Source organism: Cydia pomonella, unplaced genomic scaffold (assembly GCF_033807575.1).
Source record: "Cydia pomonella isolate Wapato2018A unplaced genomic scaffold, ilCydPomo1 PGA_scaffold_30, whole genome shotgun sequence".
Taxonomy (NCBI): domain Eukaryota; kingdom Metazoa; phylum Arthropoda; class Insecta; order Lepidoptera; family Tortricidae; genus Cydia; species Cydia pomonella.
Genome location: NW_026907865.1, coordinates 172066 through 196775, shown reverse-complemented (window position 1 = coordinate 196775; position 24710 = coordinate 172066). Strand labels below are relative to the sequence as shown.

Below are 24710 nucleotides of genomic sequence, written 5' to 3'. Positions count from 1 at the left end.
TTCTTTCCCAGATTAGTAAAGATGAACGTACGAAGACGTACGCCCGTCAGCATGGCCGTGACGGCGCAACGCCAGCCTGTTATTGTAAACAGGTGCGCCAGGCCGAACATCACGCCACCATCGTCTCATCGCCCCTCCAGTAGACTTGTTTGTACGACGTTATAAAATACCGTACGCAGGTAAAAAAGGGGGCAGTAACGCTGTGGCTTCGGCCTGACGCACTTGTCCTTAGCTTAGTATTTGAGTTTATGAAATGAAATTGGAAATTGTAAGTGAAAGTGATCAATAAAATTTAATTAATTATTAAAAGTGATTTCCTTATCAAGATGAAAACGCCTCCTACGAACTCTACTACATACTAATAAATAACTCGTGTTGACCGTAGCGGGTCATATATATTTAAGGAATAAAGGTGTGTATTAAATAAATTTGGGATTTTCATTTGGATATGTCATGCGCTTGATGAGAGTAGTATCCTGGCGTCCTACCTTAAATTTTTGGATACCTATTCTCACTACATAGTGGCCTGAACCATGACCCTATCTATGATTGTAGTTAGCCGAAGGTATTTGTGAACTTTTCAGTAGTGAAGTTTGGTGAGTTCTGGATCACTCCATAGAAACACGTTTCCTTCTATGGAAACGGTCTTTAATAATAATAGAATCAGATCTTCTCCATATCCAGAGCTCACCCACACCTATTACAATGTTTATGTCATTATGATCAATTGCGATCAACTGGAATTGATCGATACTAACCCTATCTCCTATCTGTGGAAACCTGTAATTGGCTTCCCTGATACATATTTATGTTAACCTAGTTTTAGTTTATTAAGCTGTTGGTTTTCCGAATAAAATAAAATAAAATAAAATAAATAAATAATTTGATCTCTCGTTACAGTAAGAGCAGCTTTTTGTTAAGGTGTTCGATTTTCATACAAAAAACAATCGCTATTTATTAATTAATTACACAATATTATTACATAAATAGTTGCGCATATCTACTTTCGAATATTCATTTGCGCTAAATTAATAGAAAAACTTTGTTTCATACAGAAATCATGCAATAATCAACGTTATATTTTTATAAATTTTACTCATGTGTGTGTGACAAATGTCGTGTACAAATACATTGCGGCGTTGCCACTCCATGCCTCGGACGGCCATCGGCGCGACGTTGCGATGTTTGACGCGTTTTTAGCTGACTCTGTCGACACTGACACTCAGTGTGACCAGGCGTACGATAATTGTCGTACATGTACGATAATTTGGGCCCCGGTATGACGTAATGTTCCAAAGAGCATTATCGTACACTTAAGTACTATAATTTCAGCCCTTGGATGATGCCACCTTAAAAGTCTAGTAATTTGAAGCAAAATATGACACTTTCTCTCAGAAATAGGCTAAAATTAGTATCTTAGTGTTCGGCTCCTTGGTGTAAGTTTAAAGTTTAAAATGTCACAATTTCCGTTTGAGTCTATCCCAAAAATACACAAACATAAACAGATTTTTTGCGCAATTTAGACGAAAATTGTCTTTTTTTTATTATTAATTGGAAATTTAAGCTTTTTGATTGGCGTACGATATTTTTTTCAACGGTACAATAATATTGACACTCAAGTACGATAATTCTCTTCCGCTCACCTGGCAACACTGCTGAAACTTGACAGGACCTGGGGGCCTACCGCGAGAACCTAAATTCGCAAATTGCGGGGATCTTTCTCTTTTACTCTCACTAAGACGTAATTAGAGTGACAGAGAAAAATGCCCGAAATTGACGAATTTCGATTTTCCCGGTAGCCGCCCTGGTGCTTGAGGTACTTGATAGAAAACAACGCTGCCGCATGTTCTGAATTGTGATTTTATGTGTTTTTGGATTGAAAATGATAGCAACGTCTAAATCAAGTTACAAAAATCATCGATATTCTGGTCCGCGAAAAACCAGGAAAAGTGTAACTGTAATTGGAGTCTACAAAAATGACCAATTCATAGAAAATATGACCTAGAAACTAGTTCACTTTTATAAAACTCAATTTTGCCCGAGATTGTACTTAGGCGAATACCTAAGGGAGCTAAGTGTATTTATCTTGAATAATTAGTTGGCTAATACATATATGACTCCAACATGATATGGACATTTACATGATAACTATTATACCTAGTTGGTTACTAAGTTCTGTTACTCGATTTCTTTCTTTCTTTCTAGCGTTCTCCCAGCATATTGCCACGGCTCAATGGAGCTTGGGGTCCGCTTTGACAACTAATCCCAAGATTTGGCGTAGGCACTAGTTTTTACGAAAGCCACTGCCATCTGACCTTCCAACCCAGAGGGTAAAACTAAGCCTTGTTGGGATTAGTCCAGTTTCCTCACGATGTTTTCCTTCACCGAAAAGCGACTGGTAAATATCAAATGATATCTGTCCTGAAGTTCTGTTACTCGATTTGCAACCTCTTTATTTCCGTTAAAACAAATGCTACCGAAAAAATAAAAAATGACATAATGTGGTGGATTTGTGAGCTATAATTATATACCACACATAACGCTTATCTCGTCGTATCTATAATGAATTGGGGCCTAAAAGAGAATCGTATTCCAATCTTTTGAAACGCTTGTATTACTTTCTATATTAACTAAAAGTTGCCTTAAAATTCAGCTTTTATACTAAAAACGGCTTTAAAACTTAACCCGCTGGACCAGACGGACAGTGGCCGGCAACACGAAATTAGCGACCATATTCTGCGTCGAAAGAAAAACGCATGAAAACTCGAAAACACGCGTTTTCCCAAACATAAAACTTATCTAGATAGATTGTTTACCCCCAAAAACCCCCATATTCCAAATTTCAGCGAAATCGTTAGAGCCGTTTCCGAGATCCCGGAAATATATAAATATATATATATATATATATATATATATACAAGAATTGCTCGTTTAAAGGTATAAGATATATCCATGCCAAATTTCAGCTTTTTAGCACTAACGACCACGGAGCAAAGCCTCAGACAGACAGACGGACATGGCGAAACTATAAGGGTTCCTAGTTGACTAGGACCCTAAAAATAGGATAATATTGTATTTCATCCTCTCTTAAGTCAGTTTTTTTTTTGTAAAACGATTTTATTTCGAAAATAACGATGTATAAAATGTGAAACGTTATTCGACTAAACATTCCTTAAACGAAAAGATTACTCTGCCAAATGAAAATCGTCCAATAAATTGTTCTGCTAATTTACGCAGAAGCGAACTGAACTGTATGTGAACCAAGAGTATGCGTAACGTTAGCCGACCAATAGTTACATCTACAAATGAATCACTCTGCGAAACGATATTCGGCGAATCGATAATCTGCGAATTAATTTTCGGGGAATCATTAGGTACCCGCTCAAGTTACTTACAGCTATCCTCGACTCCTTTTCGTCCTCGATAAGCTGCAGTAGAGGTACTCCGTCCACGGTGAAGGTATTGCCGGATTTCGCCTCGTACTCTGTTGCTACTTCGCGAATTTGGGTCTCAATTTTCGGGAGCTAAAATAGAAGATAGCGGTATTAGACAAGTCACAACTGCTCGTTTATTCCATCACATCGCGAAGTAACGTAAATATATTAAGACCTACTTGAAGACATTATACCATTTGTTGAAAAAAAAAAAAGTATATTTTTTAAATTATTATTGAAATGGCCAAAACGAGACTACACAATGGAATCGATTATTACATAATTATCCTTTTCATCTCTGAATAGTAGTACGAGTGGTAATTTTACTGTTGTTATCCAACCATTCTTGTTACTAAAAAAGGCGAAATTTTTTAAAATGTAAGCACGGAAGGTTGATTACATATAGAGGTTTTTAATTTTACGCCTTTTTTTTCTACTAAAGAAAACAGTTGAGCAGGCTCAGGCAAGGTTTGTACTGTGACTCACATTAACTTCGATAGCTTTCCTCTCCTTCTCCTCGCGGAGCAGGTTCCCGCCGCGGTTGTGCAGGCGGCCGGGCTCGGCCACGCGCGCGTCCAGCGCGGCCTGCTTCAGCCACAGCTTCCTGCGCGTCGCCACCAACTCGAAGATGGGCCTGCCAACACAACAGTCATGCCATAAATGGTCTCAACTACTGCTTATAGGGAAATCAAGACTACTACGGTTTTGTAGTATTAATGTCACCAAGAAATACTGAAAAGTGATAAGATAGGTGATAGGCTCGTAGGAAGTAAAATTTACGCGTAGACGCGATGTCATACTGAACAATGCAGCAATAACAGGAAACTTACTTGTGCTCATTGTAGTAGTTAGTAATCCTATCCAGATACATTTTATGTATCCGGAGGGTTTCTTCATTGAAGATGTCCTGGTAGTAGTGGACAAACTCTTCTTGCTGCTGGCTCGAGTTATGTTGTCCCACATGTGCTTGATTTCTGTGCGCACATTCGCTACCAACACCTGGGTAAGAAAGTATGAGCATTAGAAGGCCAAAACTTAACAATATCTTCCTTAGGTTTTTAACGCTACCCTATAATAAATGAATAGTAATAAAGTAAGGGGTTACATGAAATTTATTTCTGTATTTAATTTCTCAGACCTGACAGGCGGGGCATTCAAGAGCAGCAGGGGCAGCAAAGATACAGGAGTGGCGACTATAAACATGAGCTTGCAACTAAAGAAGACGCCCAACAAGGTATTCCAAGGATCTGGTTAAAATCATAGGGAACTGTTACGAGGCCAGGTCACGACCCATAGTTGGGGGATCCTTGTGAGAGACCTATGATAAGCAGCCTCTGGATATCTTACGGATGATGATGATGATGCTTAACTACCTGAATCTTCTCGCAGCACTTGATTTCCTCCTTGATGGCAGCTTCAGTGGCTGCATGGCAGCCAGGGTGCACCTTGAGGAAGTTGTCTCTGTATATCTGGTCTTCATCCAGACACTCCCACAGTCTGTACAGACGCTCGCACAGTTCTAATACCTAAGAGGCAGTAAGAAAACAAACTCCAAAAACGGAAACGGTTCAAAAGTAATTATAGATAATTATTTATTTTATTATTTAATTATTTAATAAGCAGGCAGGCAGTTTGACAACTGATATGACCTGTATCCAATATTCATAAAGATAGTTATCATGAACGAGTAGTAGATATCATGTGCTTGTCTAATTTATTTTTAAACTGGTTCACATTTGGTGCTGAAACCACTACTTCTGGGAGCCTGGGAGATAAGAAAGTTGTTCAATTTTAATTTTTTGCATTATGATGACTAATCATCTATCATTGTAAAAAATATCCCTAACAGCAACCCACCCCATTATTGGTCTGATGATATTTCACCTGCAAGTCTTGCCGCAGCTTGGCCAGACGGTACATGTTAAAATCTGTCATCTTGAAGTCCACAGACAGGGAGCTGAACACCACATGCTCAAACTTGCTCTGTGGTCTAATTTGGAGTTTGTCTGTAAATGGAAAACATTTTGATATTTCAAAGGGTATAAGTGAATGCAAAGCAGAAGTCCTAAAAGGCTACAACCATGACAATAAGTATAATGGTGCACACATAATAAATCACTATCATGATGTCCCTGGCACACAAACACAACATTTTATAATGAAATTTATGTTGTTAATAAATTTTGGGGCTTTTTATTGACTAACCAGAGCTAGACTATTGTCAAAAGTTGGAGAATTTGTTTTTGTCCAAAAACTATTATATAGAATGATATCTGTGAAAATAAGTTATATAGTGTAAGTCCCGGTATACAATGTGACGTGTTATTGTAGTGAATAAAAATGTGGGTTTGTATTTTATATACTGTACTGAACAACGAGTACCTGGATGCGGCTCGCAGCAAAGCAATAGACCATTGGAGTACAAAGGCCTCTTGTTTTAGCTTAACCTGGTTCTGGGAATCTGGCAGGGATAATATAATTAACAAGGCCAGAATAGGTTACATGCAATTTAATTGGTACATAAATCCCTAGTTACAGGGCATGCCGCTGAAGGCGGGCATGGGCAATATCAAAATATGTGGACCGCTAAAGGGCGGGGACCACAGTTAAGCTTATAGTTTAATCACGCGGTCACGACACGAGACGGTACGCGGGATTCTGGCCAGAATCGGATACTAAAGTTCAGTGCACTCACAGGACCATGGCTGGTGTTGTTATCCGGGGACGCCGGTGCCAGCAGCAGCGGGTGGATGGTAAATCAGTGAAGGCGGGCGTTCATCAGGCCCCAGCTTAGCTAAGCCGGGCCGAGAACAAGCTCGCAGGCGCTGGTTTGTGGGTGGGCCTGCGTGAAAGGCATTGGGGTCGCCGGTGGCGCTGGAAGGCGTCACACGACGCACAACCCGCAGACCGGAACTTCGGCGGAAGAGACGGCGTCAGCACACCGCGCCGAGGAGCTGGCGACACGCGCAGGCGCGCCGGATGACGCGGAAGACCATCAGGTCAGGAGCTTCCGGTCCCGACGAATCGCGTTTGTTCCCGCACTATATCGCTATTTATAATTACAAAACACACGCGGCGATCTCCGCACTTCACATGCTTGGGCTTCCCACCAGGCAAGTCCAACGGCGGAGGGAACTATCGTAAATCTCCAAAATTTCGAGGAGCGCAACGTGCCTCGTGCTAGCAATCTCTCCCGTCTGTCACATCCACCTCAAGGTGCGGGGTGCGGGTGACATTAGAAAATCGTTCCGTTACGCGTAGGCTCGCCAAACCTCAAATCAACTCAAAACAACAACCAAGCTTTTCCAAATCGAATAATGTTTAAATAAAATAGATGTTTAATGATATTTACGGTATTTTAAGAGACTAACATTAATTACTAATAATTACAATTTTAATACAACTTTCTACTTTTGTTTCATTTGCAACGTCATCTTTCTTCGCGTAGAAACAAAACATGTTTTTCGCGATGACAGATGGACGGTCGTCAATATTTGTGTCCACCCACTGTTTTATTATTTATATTCCCTAACCAAATTCATATATAATTTTGAAAATAGTTAACGATTCGAAACGTGACCTATTTAAATAGCTGCAGTGATACACAAGGAGCATTTTGATATGCAGATTGTTAAGTTCTGTTCAGTAGTTTTAGTGCAATTTTCATGTGAGATTTCGCCAAGAACATGCGGCATCTTTGTGCCGATGTTCCAGAATTAGCCAGCCAGGAGGCCTAATATAGTGATCGGTCGAAAGTTGAGAAGGTATGTAGCCGTTCTACACAAGTGTTACATTCTGATGTGTTATTTTGTCGAAAATACGACCTTCAAATTTGACAGGTTATATGGCGTGTGGTTAGTATGGAAACGACTTTTGACAGAAGCGCCGTGTGAGTCTGTTCACTTTTAGGTTATATTCCTTTATAAATAACAAATTCATCCTTTTTTTATTAACTTGGTTGTGGTTTATTTATATAAATTAGGTTAAATATACATTTGCTCTGATATAAAGCTAGGGTAAGGCCTTTTTGGCCCTTAGGCCAATGGACGGGAATGAGAAGGAAAAGCCTCCTGACGAAGCCGATGGTAACTCTAATGTTGGCATGGACATTGACAATAATACTAGAAAAAGAAACCTGCAAACATTAGGCTTATCACCGGTAGGTAGCCCACAAGAACCAGCTCCTAAAAAAATTACAATCCACGTTCACAAAGAGATCTCGGACCAGGTAGCGACAGTATGTGAGAATGTCGTCATCCCCCACGTAGATAAACAACCCGATGAGAATGCTGCGAACCCACTTTTGTATAAACACCCTGATCTTAGCACAGAAGCCCGCGGATACAATGCTGACGACGATGGCCCATTTGTGGTTCACATCTCAAAGGAATCCTCTGCTGACTCCAAGTCATCACTAAAAGCTATCTACGTAGGTATGCTCTTAACACAGGCAAATGTCACAAATATTAAGAAGGACGGGATAAAATCTGTAGGACGTAATAGAGTTTCAGTAACTTTTGATAAAGCTGCTGATGCCAACTCCATTCTAAAAAACCCTATGCTAGACAAATACAAACTATCGGCAAACATACCAACATACAACATATCTCGTATGGGGCTAGTTCGAGGAGTTCCAACAGATTGGTCCATGACAGATTTTGTAAAAGGTACGAATTTAGAAGAAGGTAAAGGTAGGATTCTGAAAGCGCGCCGTCTACAGAGAAAGGTGACCAAAGAAGATGGCTCCCCATCCTGGGTACCAACCCAGACAGTGGTAGTCACTTTTGAAGGCCAATCTTTGCCATCTAGAATATTTGCTTATTATACCTCTCTAGTGGTGGAGGTATACCAACTGCCAACAATTCAATGCCGGAAATGCCTCAGATTTGGACACATTCAGACCCAATGTCGCTCAGATGCCCGCTGCTACAAGTGTGCCCAGAAGCATCCGGGTGATGGTTGTAATGTAGCTTCCGAACACATCTCTTGTATTTTCTGCACTGCCCGACACTATGCCACTGATAGAAACTGCCCAGAACATCACCGCCAAAAGTCCATAAAATTGATAATGTCTGAAAGAAATATTTCATATGCTGAAGCAGCCGCACAAGTGCCAGTTGTAAATCGTAGGCCCTATGCGGATGTTGCAAATATAATGTTCGGCCCCACAAGGGAATCACCCCCCCCATCACAATCTCCCTTTGACCCAACTGATTTACCTTCTACCCCTCCTAGAACCTCTCACCGCAAGACAGTCTTTTTGTCACCTAGACCAAGGCCTTCCCTGTCCCCAGGTTACGACAGACAGGCCCATAATAATATTGTCCGACCCCCTCCATCTGAAATTCCCAACGGACAGGCCCTTAATAATCCTTACAATAGAGTAACTCCGAATGAGGACCTCATGGAGCTCCTCCTTAAACTCTTAACTAATATCATCGCCAAATGGAGTGATTGCTTACCGAACGACGTTGCACCTTTAATGTTGACCCTTGTCGAGAAATTGTCTTTCCCTAACGGCCCCCCAGGTCACCTTTCTACAATGGAATAGCCGCAGTCTAATCCCAAAAAAAACAGAACTCACCCAGCTGATCAATGACCATGCTGTGTCTGTCGCGGCCATCTCGGAGACGTGGCTGAGACCCGGATCTCGGTTTCGGCTCCCGGGCTTCTCATGCCTCCGGGAGGACCGCGTTGACGGACGTGCAGGATGTGCTTTATTGATTAAGCAATCTTACCCCTTTTCCCAAATTCCTCTCCCTCCTCATGGAGATGAAATTAATGTCGTAGCCGCTAAGGTTATGGGCATTAATTTCATTTCAATATATATTCCTCATCCTGACCTTGACCTTATTCCTGAAATATCTTCTATCCTAACCTCTGTCCCACCTCCCCTTATAGTTTTAGGTGATTTTAATTCACATAACATTTCTTGGGGATCATACCATTCGGACAGGTTTTCATCACTCTTGTTGGAAATCTTCGATGAGATTGACGTTTGCGTTATAAACGATGGAACGCCCACACATCGAGTCTATCCAGGACAAAACCCACAATCCGTTCCTGACTTATCAGCTTGCTCCCCCAATTTGGCCTCATTATTATCTTGGACCGTACTTCGTCAGTCCTTTGGCAGCGATCACTTCCCCATTATTATTTCCAAGCCCTCCTCCGTTCTTCCATCTCCGGCTCCTGAACCGCTTCTGAAATACAGATTGCAATCAGCTGACTGGTCGAAATTTTCTCTTTATGTCGAAACAAAAATTAAAGAATGGGACACGAACTTAAATGACCATAGGGAAAACTACTCAAAATTCAAAAAATTACTTTTAGAAGCAGCTGATAAGTATTTCCCCCGGAAAAAACACAAAAAGGATAAAATCTCTTCGCCACCATGGTGGAACGCCGACTGCACAGCTGCCGTAAAAGAAAGAGATGAAGCAGAACAAAGATTTAATGAATCAGGTGCTATGGAGGACTTTATCAATTTTAGGAAAACCTCGGCCCGCACAAAACGCCTATTGTCCAAAACCAAGAAAAAGGGATGGAAGGGGTTCTGTGAGAGCCTGTCCCCTAGAACACCTCCATCAATTATTTGGAAAAACATAAAGCGGTTTAGAGGCTCCTTTAATCCAGATATCTTGTGTTCTGTTGACAAATCGGCTTGGCTCTTGGACTTTGCTGACAGACTGGCACCCCCAACTGCCCCAGAATTATCCTGTGTAGTATTACCACCACTCCCTCGTCCGTCAACCACCCTTGACGAACCATTCTCGTTTGCGGAGCTCAAAATAGCTTTGGATGGACTACGCAACACTTCACCGGGGGAAGATGGTATTCCTTATTGTTTTATAGCAAACCTTAGCTCCTTCTCACAAGAATATTTCCTTGGCATTTTGAATCGCGTGTTTGACACAGGAGAGGTCCCAGAAGATTGGAAAACCCAAATTGTCATCCCAATCTTGAAACCGGCTAAAAATCCAGAAGAGGCCAGCTCGTACCGACCAATTGCGCTCTCCGCTACAATGGGCAAGATTCTTGAGCATTTAATAAAGAATAGGCTGGAATGGTACGTTGAGAGCAGGGGACTGTTAGCAAACACTCAATTCGGATTCCGTAAAGGTAGGAGCACAATGGACAGCTTAAACATACTAACCACGGATATCAGACTATCACTCTCTAAAAATGAGGAGCTACTAGGATGTTTTCTTGATATTTCGGCAGCCTATGACAATGTCCTTCTTCCGGTGCTCAGAGCAAAAATGCTACATCTGAGCATTGCCGTGAAGATTGTACAAATTGTCTCCAAACTATTCATAGGAAGATCCATCAAAATCCGTGATGGTAACTCATATCTTCCTCCTCGTACATTGTGGCAGGGCCTCCCTCAAGGATCCGTTTTGAGTCCAATACTTTATAGCATTTATACATATGACCTAGAGCAGTCCGTGTTACCCTTTTGTAATATTCTACAGTATGCAGACGATCTAGTCCTCTATGCTTCTGCAAAATCCATTGATACAGCGGCTACCAGGTTGAACATGGGCCTTAGTTACCTCAAGGATTGGCTTGAGGAGCATGGTTTGTCTTTGTCACCTTCCAAGAGCTGTGCCGTGACTTTCAGTCGCAGAAGGAACATGCCCATCGCAGATGTTCATTTTGGTGAGGAAAACATTCCCAATGCAGAATCAACCAAATTCCTGGGTGTTGTCTTGGACTGGAAAATGTGTGGAAAACAGCATCTGAAATACATACAAGACAAGTGTGAAAAAGGAATCAACATTTTGCGAGCACTATCAGGAGTTTGGTGGGGATCTCATCCATATTGTCAAAAGCTACTTTATAATGCTATTATTCGCAGCCACATGGACTATGGATCCTTCATATTAGAACCATGTAACAAGGAAGCCTTAGAAAGGTTGGATTTAATACAGGCTAAATGCTTAAGAATCGTACTTGGTGCCATGAGGTCTTCTCCAAAAAACGCAATGCAAGTAGAATGTGTGGAGCCTCCACTGGCACTGCGCAGGCAATATCTTGCCAACAGGTTCCTCATAAGAGCTATCTCCAATTCCAATCACTTGCTGATTCCACGCTTGCAGGCTCTTGCTTCACTGGTCACTGAAAACCCATATTGGATGCATAAGGAGTTTCCAAAAAATATTATTACTTATTCTAAATTAAATCGTATAAACCCTATATTATATAAATCAGGAACAAACCCCATATTTGAAACAAAATTTGAAACTTTAATTTACTCTCCTAGGATTATTCTAGACCTAGGAATATTTAAAAATGATCCGGGAGCTAATAGCAAATTTAAAAAACTTTTAGAAAAGTGGGCTGGCTACTTACCAGTGTTTACTGACTGTTAACGCCTAGCATGTGTTTGTGCAAACTATACATGATGCACCACTCACACACGCATACGCCAAGAAACCTGCCCGATCGACGCGAGCCTACGGCTTTACCGACAGCGCCGCGTCCTTCACTCGTCCTCAAGCCACCAAATGGAATACGTGCTATTTAACCTATAATTTTTTTACACCTTGTATTTTTCTGGTTATTAAACCAATTTTTTATTGAAAAGGTATTAGCACTCATTTCTCCGCCAAATCATCCCAGCATTGAAGTACCGGCGTTCACATTTTTGGTCCTTCGAGCCGGATATTTTACCAGCGACGAACAAAGAACAAAGGAAATACTTCGCTGACGTGATTTTGGCTGTGACTACGTGGAAGTTTTCAATCATTTCAAACATCGGATTCACTGGAAATAGGACGAGTCATCCGATTTTATACCCATCTACAACTTCTACGTGGCTTGAAGATAATTTCTACGAGGACAAATACGATTGGGAGAAGAAATCTGAGAGTGAGAGTTGGGAGATAAGTAGATCGACGGCGCCGACACAGGGAAATATCATTTATAAGTTAAGTTCTAAGTGAGACTGGCAAACCGTAAGTTCGTTCCGTTTGTTCGTTCCGAAATCATTAATTTCAAACACAATCCTTTATTTGTGTATTTACTTCCCAATTAAATTACATATTTGTCCCGTAACCCTTATTCTGCAATTAACGTCCACGAATCCGTTATTTTGTGGTATCGTTAAAAACGTATTTCACGTTATACTTGCAAATCCTTCATTTTGCAAGTCTTCTCACATTCATATACCTTTTAGTAACGTTAAGGTTAATAACGTTAACGGATATTTCTTAATAACGCTCACAAATCCATTATTTTGTGTTGTCGTTACATTCGTATTACACGTTTCTTGCAAATCCTTCATTTTGCAAGACATATCATATTCATATACCTTTTAGTAACGTTAAGGTTAATAACGTTAACGGATATTTCTTAATAACGCTCACAAATCCATTATTTTGTGTTGTCGTTACATTCGTATTACACGTTTCTTGCAAATCCTTCATTTTGCAAGACATATCATATTCATATACCTTTTAGTAACGTTAAGGTTAATAACGTTAACGGATATTTCTTAATAACGCTCACAAATCCATTATTTTGTGTTGTCGTTACATTCGTATTACCCGTTTCTTGCAAATCCTTCATTTTGCAAGACATATCATATTCATATACCTTTTAGTAACGTTAAGGTTAATAACGTTAACGGATATTTCTCATTAACGCTCACAAATCCTTCATTTTGTGTTGCCGTCACAAACGTATTGCACGTTATTCGCAAATCCTTTATTTTGCAAATTATTCATACTTATACATACTTAAATACGTTAACGATCCGTTATTCTGTTAACGAGTTATTTCTAATTGCACTTAGCAACAATATTTCCTATTCGCATTCTCATCATAAACAGGTTAATTCTGTTATCTTTGCAATCACTTCATTTACGCTTCGTGCATTATTGCTCATATTTTCCTTATTGTTAAACAAAGGTTGGAATACCTTTTGTTCGTTAATAATTAACATAATTCTTATAAATTGCATTTCAGTGTTCTAGTTTTTTGGCATCGCTTCGTTGTGAGTGTGAACTGTATATAACAACGTACTTAAATAGTGCTATTTCACGTGTTCTAGTGCATTCCGATATCCGCGCTGTTGGGCTGGCGCCTGGCTGGCTCGGACACCGCGCGCTCGCTGCGAGCTGTTGCTACGCGCTTGCACCGCTTGACTTTTTGCAGTTTTTACGCGCACCCTCACTCCGCTGCTTTTGTACTAATTTAAGTAATCGTTTCAAATCTTTCTTTTTTAACTTAATTGCATTGCAATGCAACTGTTGTTTTTCTAGCAACTCATTTCATCGCATTGGTTCGTTATAAATTACATACACTTATTTAGCTATAAACAAGCTGTCAGAGCCAACTTACACTGACACCTATACTCAATTAATTAATTCATTCTTTTGCCTTTAATTTATAATTTTAAAATGGTTGATATCAAACCTTTAATTAAAAGGCGTGCCTCATTCAAAGCTAAGCTTACGCTGTTTGAAAGCCATCTAACAACTGTCGAAAGTTGTGATCGCTTGAGTAGATTGCAAATTTCTGAATTAAATCACCGTTTATCAAAAATTGAAGAAATATATTCAGAATTTGACTCCGTTCAGTGTGATATAGAGAACGAATTGGAAATTCCAGATGAGCAGTATAAAGAACGCGAGGCTTTCGAGAGCAAGTACTTCGGGCTCGTCGCGCGCGCGCGCGAGCTGCTGGCGGCGGCCGCGCCGGCGCCGGGCGCCTCTGCGGGCGGCCACGGCTCGGAGACAGGTTCTTGTGTTACTGCGATTGGAGGTGGGACAAAACTTAAACTTCCTACTATAGATATGCCTAGCTTCTCGGGCCATTATCATGACTGGTTGGAGTTCCGTGACACATTTAGTAGTCTCATACATTCAAATAATTCAATTCCAAACATTAATAAATTTCATTACTTGCGCGCCGCGCTAAAGGGTAGTGCCGCGGTGGTGATTCAATCTTTAGATTTTTCCAGCGATAATTATACATCAGCTTGGGAACTACTTTGCGATCGTTATAATAATAAAAGATCTTTAGTGAACAACCATTTTCAGGCAATTTTTGACATAGAACAATTGTCAAAAGAATCGTCTAGATCAATAAGAAACCTTATTGACACGATAAATAAAAACTTAAGAGCACTCAAATCACTTGATCTCCCTACTGAGCATTGGGATGTTCTCATAATTCAAATAATATCAAGCAAATTAGATACAACTACACATCGTAAATGGGAATCGTATAGGAATAAATTAAAGGAGCTCCCTACACTTCAAATGTTTAACGATTTTCTTAAAGATCGGGCTGACTTACTAGAATCAACTGAAATCTCTAATATAAAACGTCGGTCTAGCGACACTATGCACAGTCGACAGAAGGCGTTGACAGCTAATACTTATTCCCCCACTACTTCTCGCAAGTATGCTTGTCCGTTTTGCAATCAAGACCACGCACTGTATCTATGTCCTAAGTTTAAAACATTAAAATTACAAGCTCGCGTTGATAAAGCTAAGGCACTCAAGGTTTGCTTAAACTGTTTACGCGTGGGCCACAATGAAAAAACGTGTAGGCTGAATTCGTGTCGCACATGTGGATTACAGCGCAATAGTCTGTTGCATGAACATACAACTCCTGCGCCTTCGCCTTCGTCAAATGACGTCGCGCTGCATTCTTTGCCGCAGCCTGACGACGATGAACAATTGTCTAGTCCAGTTCAAGAAATTTCTATGTCAGCCGTAAATAATAATAGCATGCTACTGTCAACGGTCTTAATTCAAGTGACAGACCACAGTGGTAAAAAACAAACAATACGAGCGTTACTCGATAATGGTTCAACCGCGAGTTACGTTACTGAAAGTTTATGCGCAAAATTAAACTTACCTACTTCTTCAGCTCCGACAATAGTCGACGGATTAAATTATCAAACATCACGTTTGTCAAAAAGTTGCGACGTACTTATATCGTCATTACTCAATGATTATCATGAAAAGGTGCCCTGTTTAGTAGCATCACGTATAACTCAACCGTTGCCAGTGTCTCGAATTGACCGTACAACGTTAAACATACCGCCACACATTAGGTTGGCAGATCCCACATTTGATGTACCTGCTCCAGTAGACATGCTACTTGGATCAGGAATATTTTGGTCAGTACTTGGTACTCATAAAATTCCATTAGGTAAAAATAAACCAACTTTATGGGAAACCAAATTGGGTTTCTTAGTTACAGTTTCATCAGAACAAAACTTACCATCAAAATTTAATACAGTCCATTGCAACCATAACATTAATTTACACTTACAACATTATGATAAACAATTAAATGATCAAATTTCTTAATTCTTTGAATTAGAATCAGTAAGCTTCAACGTATAATCGCATACGTTCATCGGTTTATTCACAACTGTCGTAACCCGCAAAACAAACACACTGGTTACATAAAACTTTATGAACTAAATTTGTCCTTGAATTCAATGTGCAGATTCGTTCAGCTTGAAAGTTTTATCTCAGAATATGACTTATTAAAAAACAAAAGGCAATTGTCTGCCAATAATAAATTGCTACAATTGAACCCATTTTATAACACAAATGATAAACTGTTACGAGTAGGTGGCAGGCTCTGTAACTCATTTTATGATTATGACACTAAACACCCAATATTGCTTGATTCAAAGCATCATTTAGCCACTTTAATATTTAGACACTATCATACTATGTTTTTACATGCACCTCCGCAACTATTACTTGCAATATTGCGTCACAAATTCTGGTTTATCAATGGTCGTAACCTGGCGAGAAAAATCGTTGAAAATTGCATTAGATGTCGTCGTTATGCAGGCAAGAGCATTCAACCCATAATGGGCAATCTTCCTTCACCAAGGCTACATACTGACTATGTTTTTGCTAATACCGCGTGTGACTACGCCGGACCAATCATGATACTGAACCGAAGAGGTCGAGGCAGTAGACTGATAAAGTCGTACCTCTGCATATTTGTTTGTCTGGCCGTAAAAGCAGTTCACATAGAACTTGTCACCGATTTAAGTAGTAACACTTTCCTCTCAGCACTAGATCGATTCATCGCCCGCAGAGGAAAGCCTCAAAATATTTTCTCAGACAATGGGACTTGCTTCACAGGCGCATGTAATGAGTTGTCTAAATTCTTAAAATCAAACAGTAACTACATCAGCTCAAAAGCATCTAAGTTGTTCATAAACTTCAAATTTTCACCAGCATATAGTCCACACTTTAATGGATTGGCCGAGGGTTCCGTAAAATCTGTAAAATACCACCTAAAAAGGGTCTTAGGTTTAGCCCACTTAACATATGAAGATTTAAATTCAGTTCTCACTTCCATCGAGGCTACCCTTAATTCTAGGCCTCTCACCCCATTATCATCCGACCCTTCAGACCTTACAGCACTCACCCCCGCTCACTTCTTAATCGGACGAACGCTAACGATGTTGCCTTCTCCTCAGAGCTCTGACCCTGCGGCGATACCTACTCTCTCACGATATATGAGGATTCAACAATTAAAAGCCCATTTCTGGTCCCGATATTATATAGAATATATTACAGAGCTCCAGAAACGACAGAAATGGCGCAAGCAAGGCCAGCAACTCCAATTAGGAGAGATGGTGCTGGTGAAAGATGACCGGCTGCCTCCCAACCGATGGCTGCTAGGGCGCGTGACGCGCCTCTACCCCGGCTCCGACGGCGTGACCCGCGTCGCCGACGTACACACCACCTCGGGGACTCTTCGACGAACCTTCAACCGACTGTGCCCGCTACCAGTCATAGACACGAACTTCGTTCCTGAGGCCGCAACATGTTAACGCCTAGCATGTGTTTGTGCAAACTATACATGATGCACCACTCACACACGCATACGCCAAGAAACCTGCCCGATCGACGCGAGCCTACGGCTTTACCGACAGCGCCGCGTCCTTCACTCGTCCTCAAGCCACCAAATGGAATACGTGCTATTTAACCTATAATTTTTTTACACCTTGTATTTTTCTGGTTATTAAACCAATTTTTTATTGAAAAGGTATTAGCACTCATTTCTCCGCCAAATCATCCCAGCATTGAAGTACCGGCGTTCACACTGACGCATCAAAAAGTGATCCCACAAAGTGTGTTGGAGCCGCAGTGGTGATTCCAAAATATAACATTGTCTTGATGTTTAAGTGCCCTCCAGAATCATCAATTTTTACAGGCGAGGCTGTTGCCATCTTAGAAGCTGTAACGTATGCTGACTCTCACAATATAACAAAAATGATAATATTTACAGATAGCAGGAGTTGTCTGCAAGCTATTATGGGCAATCAGTTTAAAATGAAGACAAAATTTCCCTTAATACTTCAGATCAAAACCTTATTAAGAAAATGTGACTTAAAGGGGTTAAAAATAGTACTCGGGTGGATCCCAGGCCATTGTGGTATTGCTGGAAATGAGTCTGCAGACTTATGGGCAAGGCAAGCTATTGAGATGGGATCACCAGGTCACGATAAGATATACAGCTCTGACCTTCTGAGCCATGCACAGACTGATCTGTTTAACACGTGGCAAAATCTCTGGGATTCTTCCAGATTGGAGGTAGGAAAGCATTATGGCCACATTCAACCCAACATCCCCCGTAAACCATGGTTTTTTAAATTCCGAGCTTATCCTAAATGGGCCACGTCTACAATCTGTCGTTTACGCTTAGGGCCAGTTTGTACGCCAGTATTTCTTGCTAAGATACGGGTCCGGGATACCTCACTGTGCGAATGCGGGTTCGATGAAGGCACCGTAGATCACATTTTCTTTTCTTGTCCGAGATTCAATTACTCTTTGTATGATGTGCTACCTGAAAATATTCCACGACCTATAAATTTCTACTCACTTCTCACTCTAATGGACCCGCCTCTAACTTCTATTCTTATTAAGTATATACAGGAGCATGATATAAAACTTTAATTTTTACTCTTACTATATTTCTATCTATCTATATATTTTAATTTCTATGTTTTTTCCTCCATTTCATCCGCTATGTTGCTTGCCTTAACAATCTGTCATCCGCTTTCCGCTCTTTTTACTAACGTTGGTATTATGTGAAATGTGTCATGTCATGTGTTTGTCTGTGTTGTCCATAATATTTGTTTGTTTTAGGTTCCCAGTCTATCCTTCCACAAAAATCAAAATTAAACCGAACATTCTCTGCTCACATAAGTCAAAAGTCCACACCTCGACATTGGCAGAATCCACCTTGCTAAATTAGCGAGGAGTAAAAGCCAATTATGGAAAAAAAAAAAAAAAAAAAAAAATAGTATGGAAACTTATGTAGTTATTACTAAAGTCCGACCGAGATCTCGGTCTCGGTCTCGGTCTCGGCATTCTCGGCCAAAAATCGAGCCGAGATCTCGGTCTCGGTTCTCGGCCAAAATTGGCCGAGATTCCTGCCGAGACCGAGACTAGGCAATGAGCTAGCCATTGGTGAATTTGAATTTACCGCGCACGGGTGTCCGTTTCTAAGCCACCCGTTGGTTGCATCGCCCGGTTGGTGAGACGTTTTTGGTAATTGTGATTGGTGTTGTACCTATATTTTAGGCCAATTACTTATCAAATACTACCTGTTGGGATCGGGCAGGCGCGGTTGCAAGTAATGACTTGTTCATTTGGTTCTTTTCGTTTTGTGGTTGTTGTTATTGCGGAAGAGTTAATAAATGAGTGTATATTGTTATCGAGATGTAACTTAAATTAACTTGATGTGAGTGGAAGATGACACTGGATATTTTGATACTTAATATATTTATGTTTACGGGAAAAAGCATAGAAGTAGGTGAGTACAATACGATACCGGTGGCGGATTACTGTTGTGGAAAATTAGACATAATTTTGACGAAACTCGCGGTGTGGTTGTTAGGTCATAGGTTGATTTTCATTTGATGTCGCTTATGTGGCCAGCGAACAACTTTTTAGTAAGGCTGGCCAGTTAAAAGATGAGCGTCGTCACAGTTTAACGGACCGTAACGCTGAAAAATTAACTTTTTTGGGTTATAATATATAACTGTTTCATTTTAATCATTGTTATTGTACCTCTTTTTGTGCACATCCGTACTGAAAAACCCGGCCAAGTGCGTGTCGGACCACGCATAATGGAGGATCCCCTACCTTCATACAGTACAAAGAGCCGAAGAAGCAAAAGAGCGTATATTGGTGGCACTTATGTCGCGTCGTTTAAATCAGAAGATCAGATGATTAAGCTTTTATTATTTAAATATTTTCCGATTTGTTGCTCTCCCGGTTTAAAAGTTAGAGGGGAGGGGACACACTATTTTTGGCTTTCGGAGTGATTATTTCCAAAATATTTAATCAAAAAACGATGATTTTTTTTGTAAAGTACTAAGTAGCGATTAACATAATACACCTACGTTCCAAGTTCGTAATAAAATATATCGTATAGTTTTCGAGTAAAAGGACATTTAATAGCGCTAAGAATTGATTATGATAACTTTTTTCTCATAAATCGTCGAATTTCGACTATTAAAACATTTTTATTGCAAAATTCGTGTTTTTTCTTCTATTTTATAAATTCTCGGTCTCGGTCTCGGTCTCGGCCGAGAATGTTATTGAATCTCGGTCTCGGTCTCGTTCTCGGCCGAAACGCAAAAAGCGTTCTCGGTCGGACCTTAGTTATTACTACAACAAGTACAAATTAAATTTGAGTTTTGAACTCTGATAGAAAGAAAGCTCCTCCTACAAAAGTATAGAAATAGGCCTGGATCTAAAACAAGGCTAAATTGTTTTCTAATAAATGTCTTCTAAGAAAAAAGTCAACCCTAACTCTACCTTAAAGTGACATTGGGTATGGTGCTTGTCATTGATAGTTAGGGTTGACTTTTTTCTTAGAAGACATTTGTTAGAAAACAATTTAGCCTTGTTTTAGATCCAGGCCTATTTCTATGCTTTTGTAGTAGGAGCTTTCTTTCTATAAGAGTTCAAAAGTCAAATTTAATTTGTACTTGTTGTAGTTTCCATACTAACCACACGCCATATAACCTGTCAAATTTGAAGGTCACTGGGTCACTAAACAATTTTTTTTACATATTTTAAACAACTTAAATATAGCGATAGATTATCAGTAAAAGAAAGAGTAAAAATCATACCCATGATTTTCTTAATTTCAATCTGTGTGCACAGGAATATCTTGCAACGTTCGTCCCTCTTTGACTGCAGCCCTGCAAGTTGGTTCCTCAACTTGTCCAACTCGTCTTGAGGCGGGAGCCGATTGTCTTGCAGCTCATTGAAGGTGACTCAGAGTTTCTCAGTCAAATCATGCTGCCATTCTAGTAGGCGGTTCATTTCAATGTGCCTCTTCTCTATTTGTTGTCTAAACCTGTGACAATTTTAGTCAATTGTTAGCCATTTATATTTAATTTTATTAGTAGCTCGATTGATTCCCGACTTACTAATTTGGCGGTATTGATATTTTAATATAAGAGGTAGTTTGACATTTGTCATGATTCATTACGCTGTTGGATTTTGTAAAGTGAAGTTGGGGAAATAAAACTGTGATACGTATTCGAGTGTTTTAATTGCAAGGTATCATATCAGAAGTTGGAAACGAGTCCAAAACGCCACAGGTAATTGAAATTTTGTTTTTAAATTCATAGATTTATGTGCATGATTTGGCTTTCTTGACGTTATTAATCGAACATTACAAGTAAAACTAAGAGGTAATTGAGAATATTTTCAATAATTCTGGAGATAAAATAGCTTGATAACAAGGTTTACGTTTATTATTAGAATTAGTAAACAATCTGATTAAAATAGCATATTCGTAATCGTAACCGTAATGCTAGAAATTAGAATTTATGTTCACTATTAGACATTTGTTGTGGATGATACTTGATAATATTTAAGGAACTGTACAACTAGTTTTACATGTATTTATGTACCCATTATTCTAATTATGATTGTGATAGATTAGTGTACTTCGTAATGTTATTACTTATTTTAAAAGTCTTTTATTGATACTTTCTTACCACAAATAACGTGCATAGTTATCAATATAAAAACTAGTGTTTACTTTAGTTAGACACGTGTAAATACTTAAGGTAGTAAGTAAAACAGTTATGCTTGTGAAAATCATTTTAATTTCAGTATGGATTAACTTGATAGAAGAGTTGTACGGACGCCTCCGCTCCCACGTGACAATCCTGAGGGAGGCCAATCGATGACGCTGCAAGTAAAACACAGGAATAGCAGGGCTCGCGACCGGGAACTGGAGAGGCGCAGCCGCGCAAGGCGAAGTCGATCCAGACACAGCCGCGGGAGGAGTAGCCGCATCACCTCTGACGGATCGAGAAGCAGCAGGCGCCGCAGCCGGTCACGTTCGCGTCGAAGCCGGTCGCGGATGCGCCTCAGCCCAGCACATGTACACCGGAGTCCTACACGTTCGCGCCGCAGCCGCAGCCGCTCACGTCGCAGTAGGACGCGCTCGCGCCGCAGCCGCAGCCGCTCGCAGTCGCGCCGGCACCGCCGAAGTCATACAAGGTATGGTGATAATGAATTACTAGGCACTTTGAAAGATTTATTTAAAGCTGTTAGATCAGAGGACAGGTCAGATCATGTTGAAAGATTCCCCGTAATGAACGTGTTGCCTGAATTTGACCCAGCTAATCGTAGTCAAACTATTGACGTATGGCTAAATAAAGTAAATGAGACCGCAAGTATTTACAATTGGACTGAACGACAAGTCATTCATTATGCGTTACCTAAACTAGCCGGTGTTGCTCTAAAGTGGTACCAAGGCTTGACGAGCTTAAAACACACGTGGCCCGAATGGCAAGTTAAATTAAAAACGGCTTTTCCTAGTAAGGAAAATTATGGTTTATTGTTAACGGAAATGCTTGAAAAACGCGCTAAATATGGAGATTCATTAGAAGATTATTATTACGAAAAAGTTATGTTACTTAATAGGTGTCGAATCACAGGTACCGATGCAGTTGACTGTATTTTATTAGGGATAGATGACAGAGCAGTAAAAACCAGCGCCGAAGCAGCGCAATTTATAGAACCGGATAAATTGCTAGTTTATTTACGTAGTCAGAAAAATACCAAACCAAGAGTCTCGTCTCGACAGACCAATGATAGCAAACAAGTTAACAGCCGGGGCTCTAAACCGGATAATAAAGTTGTTAAATGTTTTAATTGTGGTGAGGATGGACATCCTCATTTTAAATGTAAACAGCCAATAAAGAAATGCGAAACTTGTTCTAGAATTGGTCATGTTTCATCGGATTGTAACACTAAAAAGAATTTTGACGCGAAAAACGAGAAAACTGTGTCATGATTAGCCGTATCTAATAGTAAAGATCAAAAATTTTATAAAACTGCATACGTAAACAAAGCAAGTCTTTCGTGCTTTATAGATTTTGGCAGTGAGTGTACGCTTTTGAGATTATCTGATGCAAATAATATTTTTGATAATTGATCTAAAGATAATTTACCTATTTTAAGAGGTTATCCACATTTAGCAACTCAGACATTAGGTAGAGTTTATACAAATATTATAATTGATTCGGCTGAAGCTACTGTAGAGGTATTCATAGTACAAGATAATCTTCACTAGCTTTATTTTCATTCTCACTTTGACAGTCAGATCTTTCAAATACTAGCCAGGGATGAATTTTATCCACAGCAAATATGCTCTTAAATGGCCTACTTCCCTTTCTGGACAGTGGCGTATCTTCAACTTCATATCTGTCATATCCTAATACACGAGTTATGCGGTATGGACCTCTTAACTTTGGAATTAATTTCCTACTTTGACCTGTAGACTGTACTTCTCTCTCAATCCTCACTAAATCACCAACTTTATATTCAACATGTTTTCTTTTCCTATCATACCTATCCTTTTGCTTCTTCTGATCAACTTCTATGTGTTCTGTCATTTCTTTTCTAACAGTATCTCTATCTCTGCTATCTTCATCTAAAGCGACTCCTAACCGCAATAACGCATCAGACATACCGGATAATTCCGTACCGAATAAAGCCTGTGCAGGTGTCTTACCAATCCCTTTATTCAAAGTATTATTTATACCCCATTGAATTTTTGATATGCTATCATCCAATACTCGCTCGGATTTTATTTTAAATAATCATCAGTCACATAAGCGTTCTAAACATATTGATGTTAGATATAATTTCATTAGGGAAGTGATTGATAATGATATTGTTGAAACAAAATATTTGCCAACCGCTAACATGCCCGCTGACCTGTTAACAAAAGGTTTACCAGAGGTGAAACATTACAGGTTTATGAAAACACTTGGTGTGGTTCAGAAATGATTTTATTATTTAATTTCTGTTATCACTAAATCATTTTTTTTTATATTCACTTGAATAGTGTAATTACTTCATCTTTTATTTTATATGCCTGTAGAGACAAAATATTTTTTTTAATGAAAGATAGTTTCACTGGTTTATACCTGTTAAATATTAGTTTATTTCTTATTTTGATATAGTGGGGGTGTTGTTTATATATCAAAATAAGTTTAAAATATAGTTCCTAGCGCCATCTAGTACAGGCATGTAACAACATATGTCTATGGTAATATCTGTTCTTATGAAATAAAATCCCTTTACTTGTCAACCGTCATCCGTGTGTTTCATTACTTTCTTTAGAGAAATAGAGTTAGATACTGATGCGTCTAAGTTTGGAGTGGCCGGAATTTTACTACAAAGAAAAGATAAGTCAAAACCATTCGAAGCTATTGCATATTACAGCCGACAAACGTCTCCCGAAGAAATGCATTTTACTTCTTACGATTTAGAGACCCTAGCTGTAGTCGCGTCTTTACAACGATTTAGGGTTTATCTACTTGGTATCCATTTCACCATCATCACGGATTGCAATTCTTTGAGGGCTACATTTGAAAAAAGGGATGTCATATCTAGAGTTGCAAGATGGTGGAATGTGATCCAAGAATATGATTTTGCAATTAATTATAAACCTGGAAAATCAATGGCTCACGTAGACGCATTGAGTCGCAACCCAATCAATGAAGTATCCTTTGAAATTCAAACCATTACAGTAGATTGGATAGCCACAGTACAACAAAATGATCCTGAGCTTCAGCGTACAGTTAACGTGTTTAAAAATAATGAAACTCCTAATATAATTGAAATATCGAAGAATTTTGTTGTCAAAAGGGGTTTATTATATAGAGTCACTAGTGATGGTAATCGATGGGTTGTGCCTAAAGGTGTCAGATGGCACATCATGAAAAGCAAC

General features: G+C 39.7%; 3 protein-coding genes across 3 annotated transcripts; 2 read left to right on the top strand and 1 right to left on the bottom strand.

The window, feature by feature from the left end:
• Positions 1–2950: 2950 nt before the first annotated feature.
• Positions 2951–5995, bottom strand: LOC133533967 (protein regulator of cytokinesis 1-like). Its single transcript, XM_061873057.1, is given in 7 exon segments — positions 2951–3524; positions 3921–4068; positions 4265–4382; positions 4385–4433; positions 4808–4960; positions 5292–5440; positions 5971–5995. Coding segments are annotated over 7 exon segments (867 nt in total). The 3' UTR covers positions 2951–3299.
• Positions 5996–12998: 7003 nt separating this feature from the next.
• Positions 12999–15766, top strand: LOC133533992 (uncharacterized). Its single transcript, XM_061873082.1, has 2 exons — positions 12999–13349; positions 13492–15766. Exon 2 carries the CDS (start codon positions 13841–13843, stop codon positions 15764–15766), a length of 1926 nt encoding a protein of 641 aa, XP_061729066.1. The 5' UTR covers positions 12999–13349; positions 13492–13840.
• LOC133533993 (uncharacterized) lies at positions 15175–17476 on the top strand. The gene has a single exon (XM_061873083.1). The coding sequence runs from the start codon at positions 15901–15903 to the stop codon at positions 17260–17262; it is 1362 nt and encodes a 453-aa protein (XP_061729067.1). The 5' UTR covers positions 15175–15900; the 3' UTR covers positions 17263–17476.
• Positions 17477–24710: the final 7234 nt, after the last annotated feature.

Coding starts and splice junctions, on each gene's coding strand:
- LOC133533992 (XM_061873082.1), top strand. CDS start 13,841: ATGGTTGATATCAAACCTTTAATTAAAAGGCGTGCCTCATTCAAAGCT.
- LOC133533993 (XM_061873083.1), top strand. CDS start 15,901: ATGTGCAGATTCGTTCAGCTTGAAAGTTTTATCTCAGAATATGACTTA.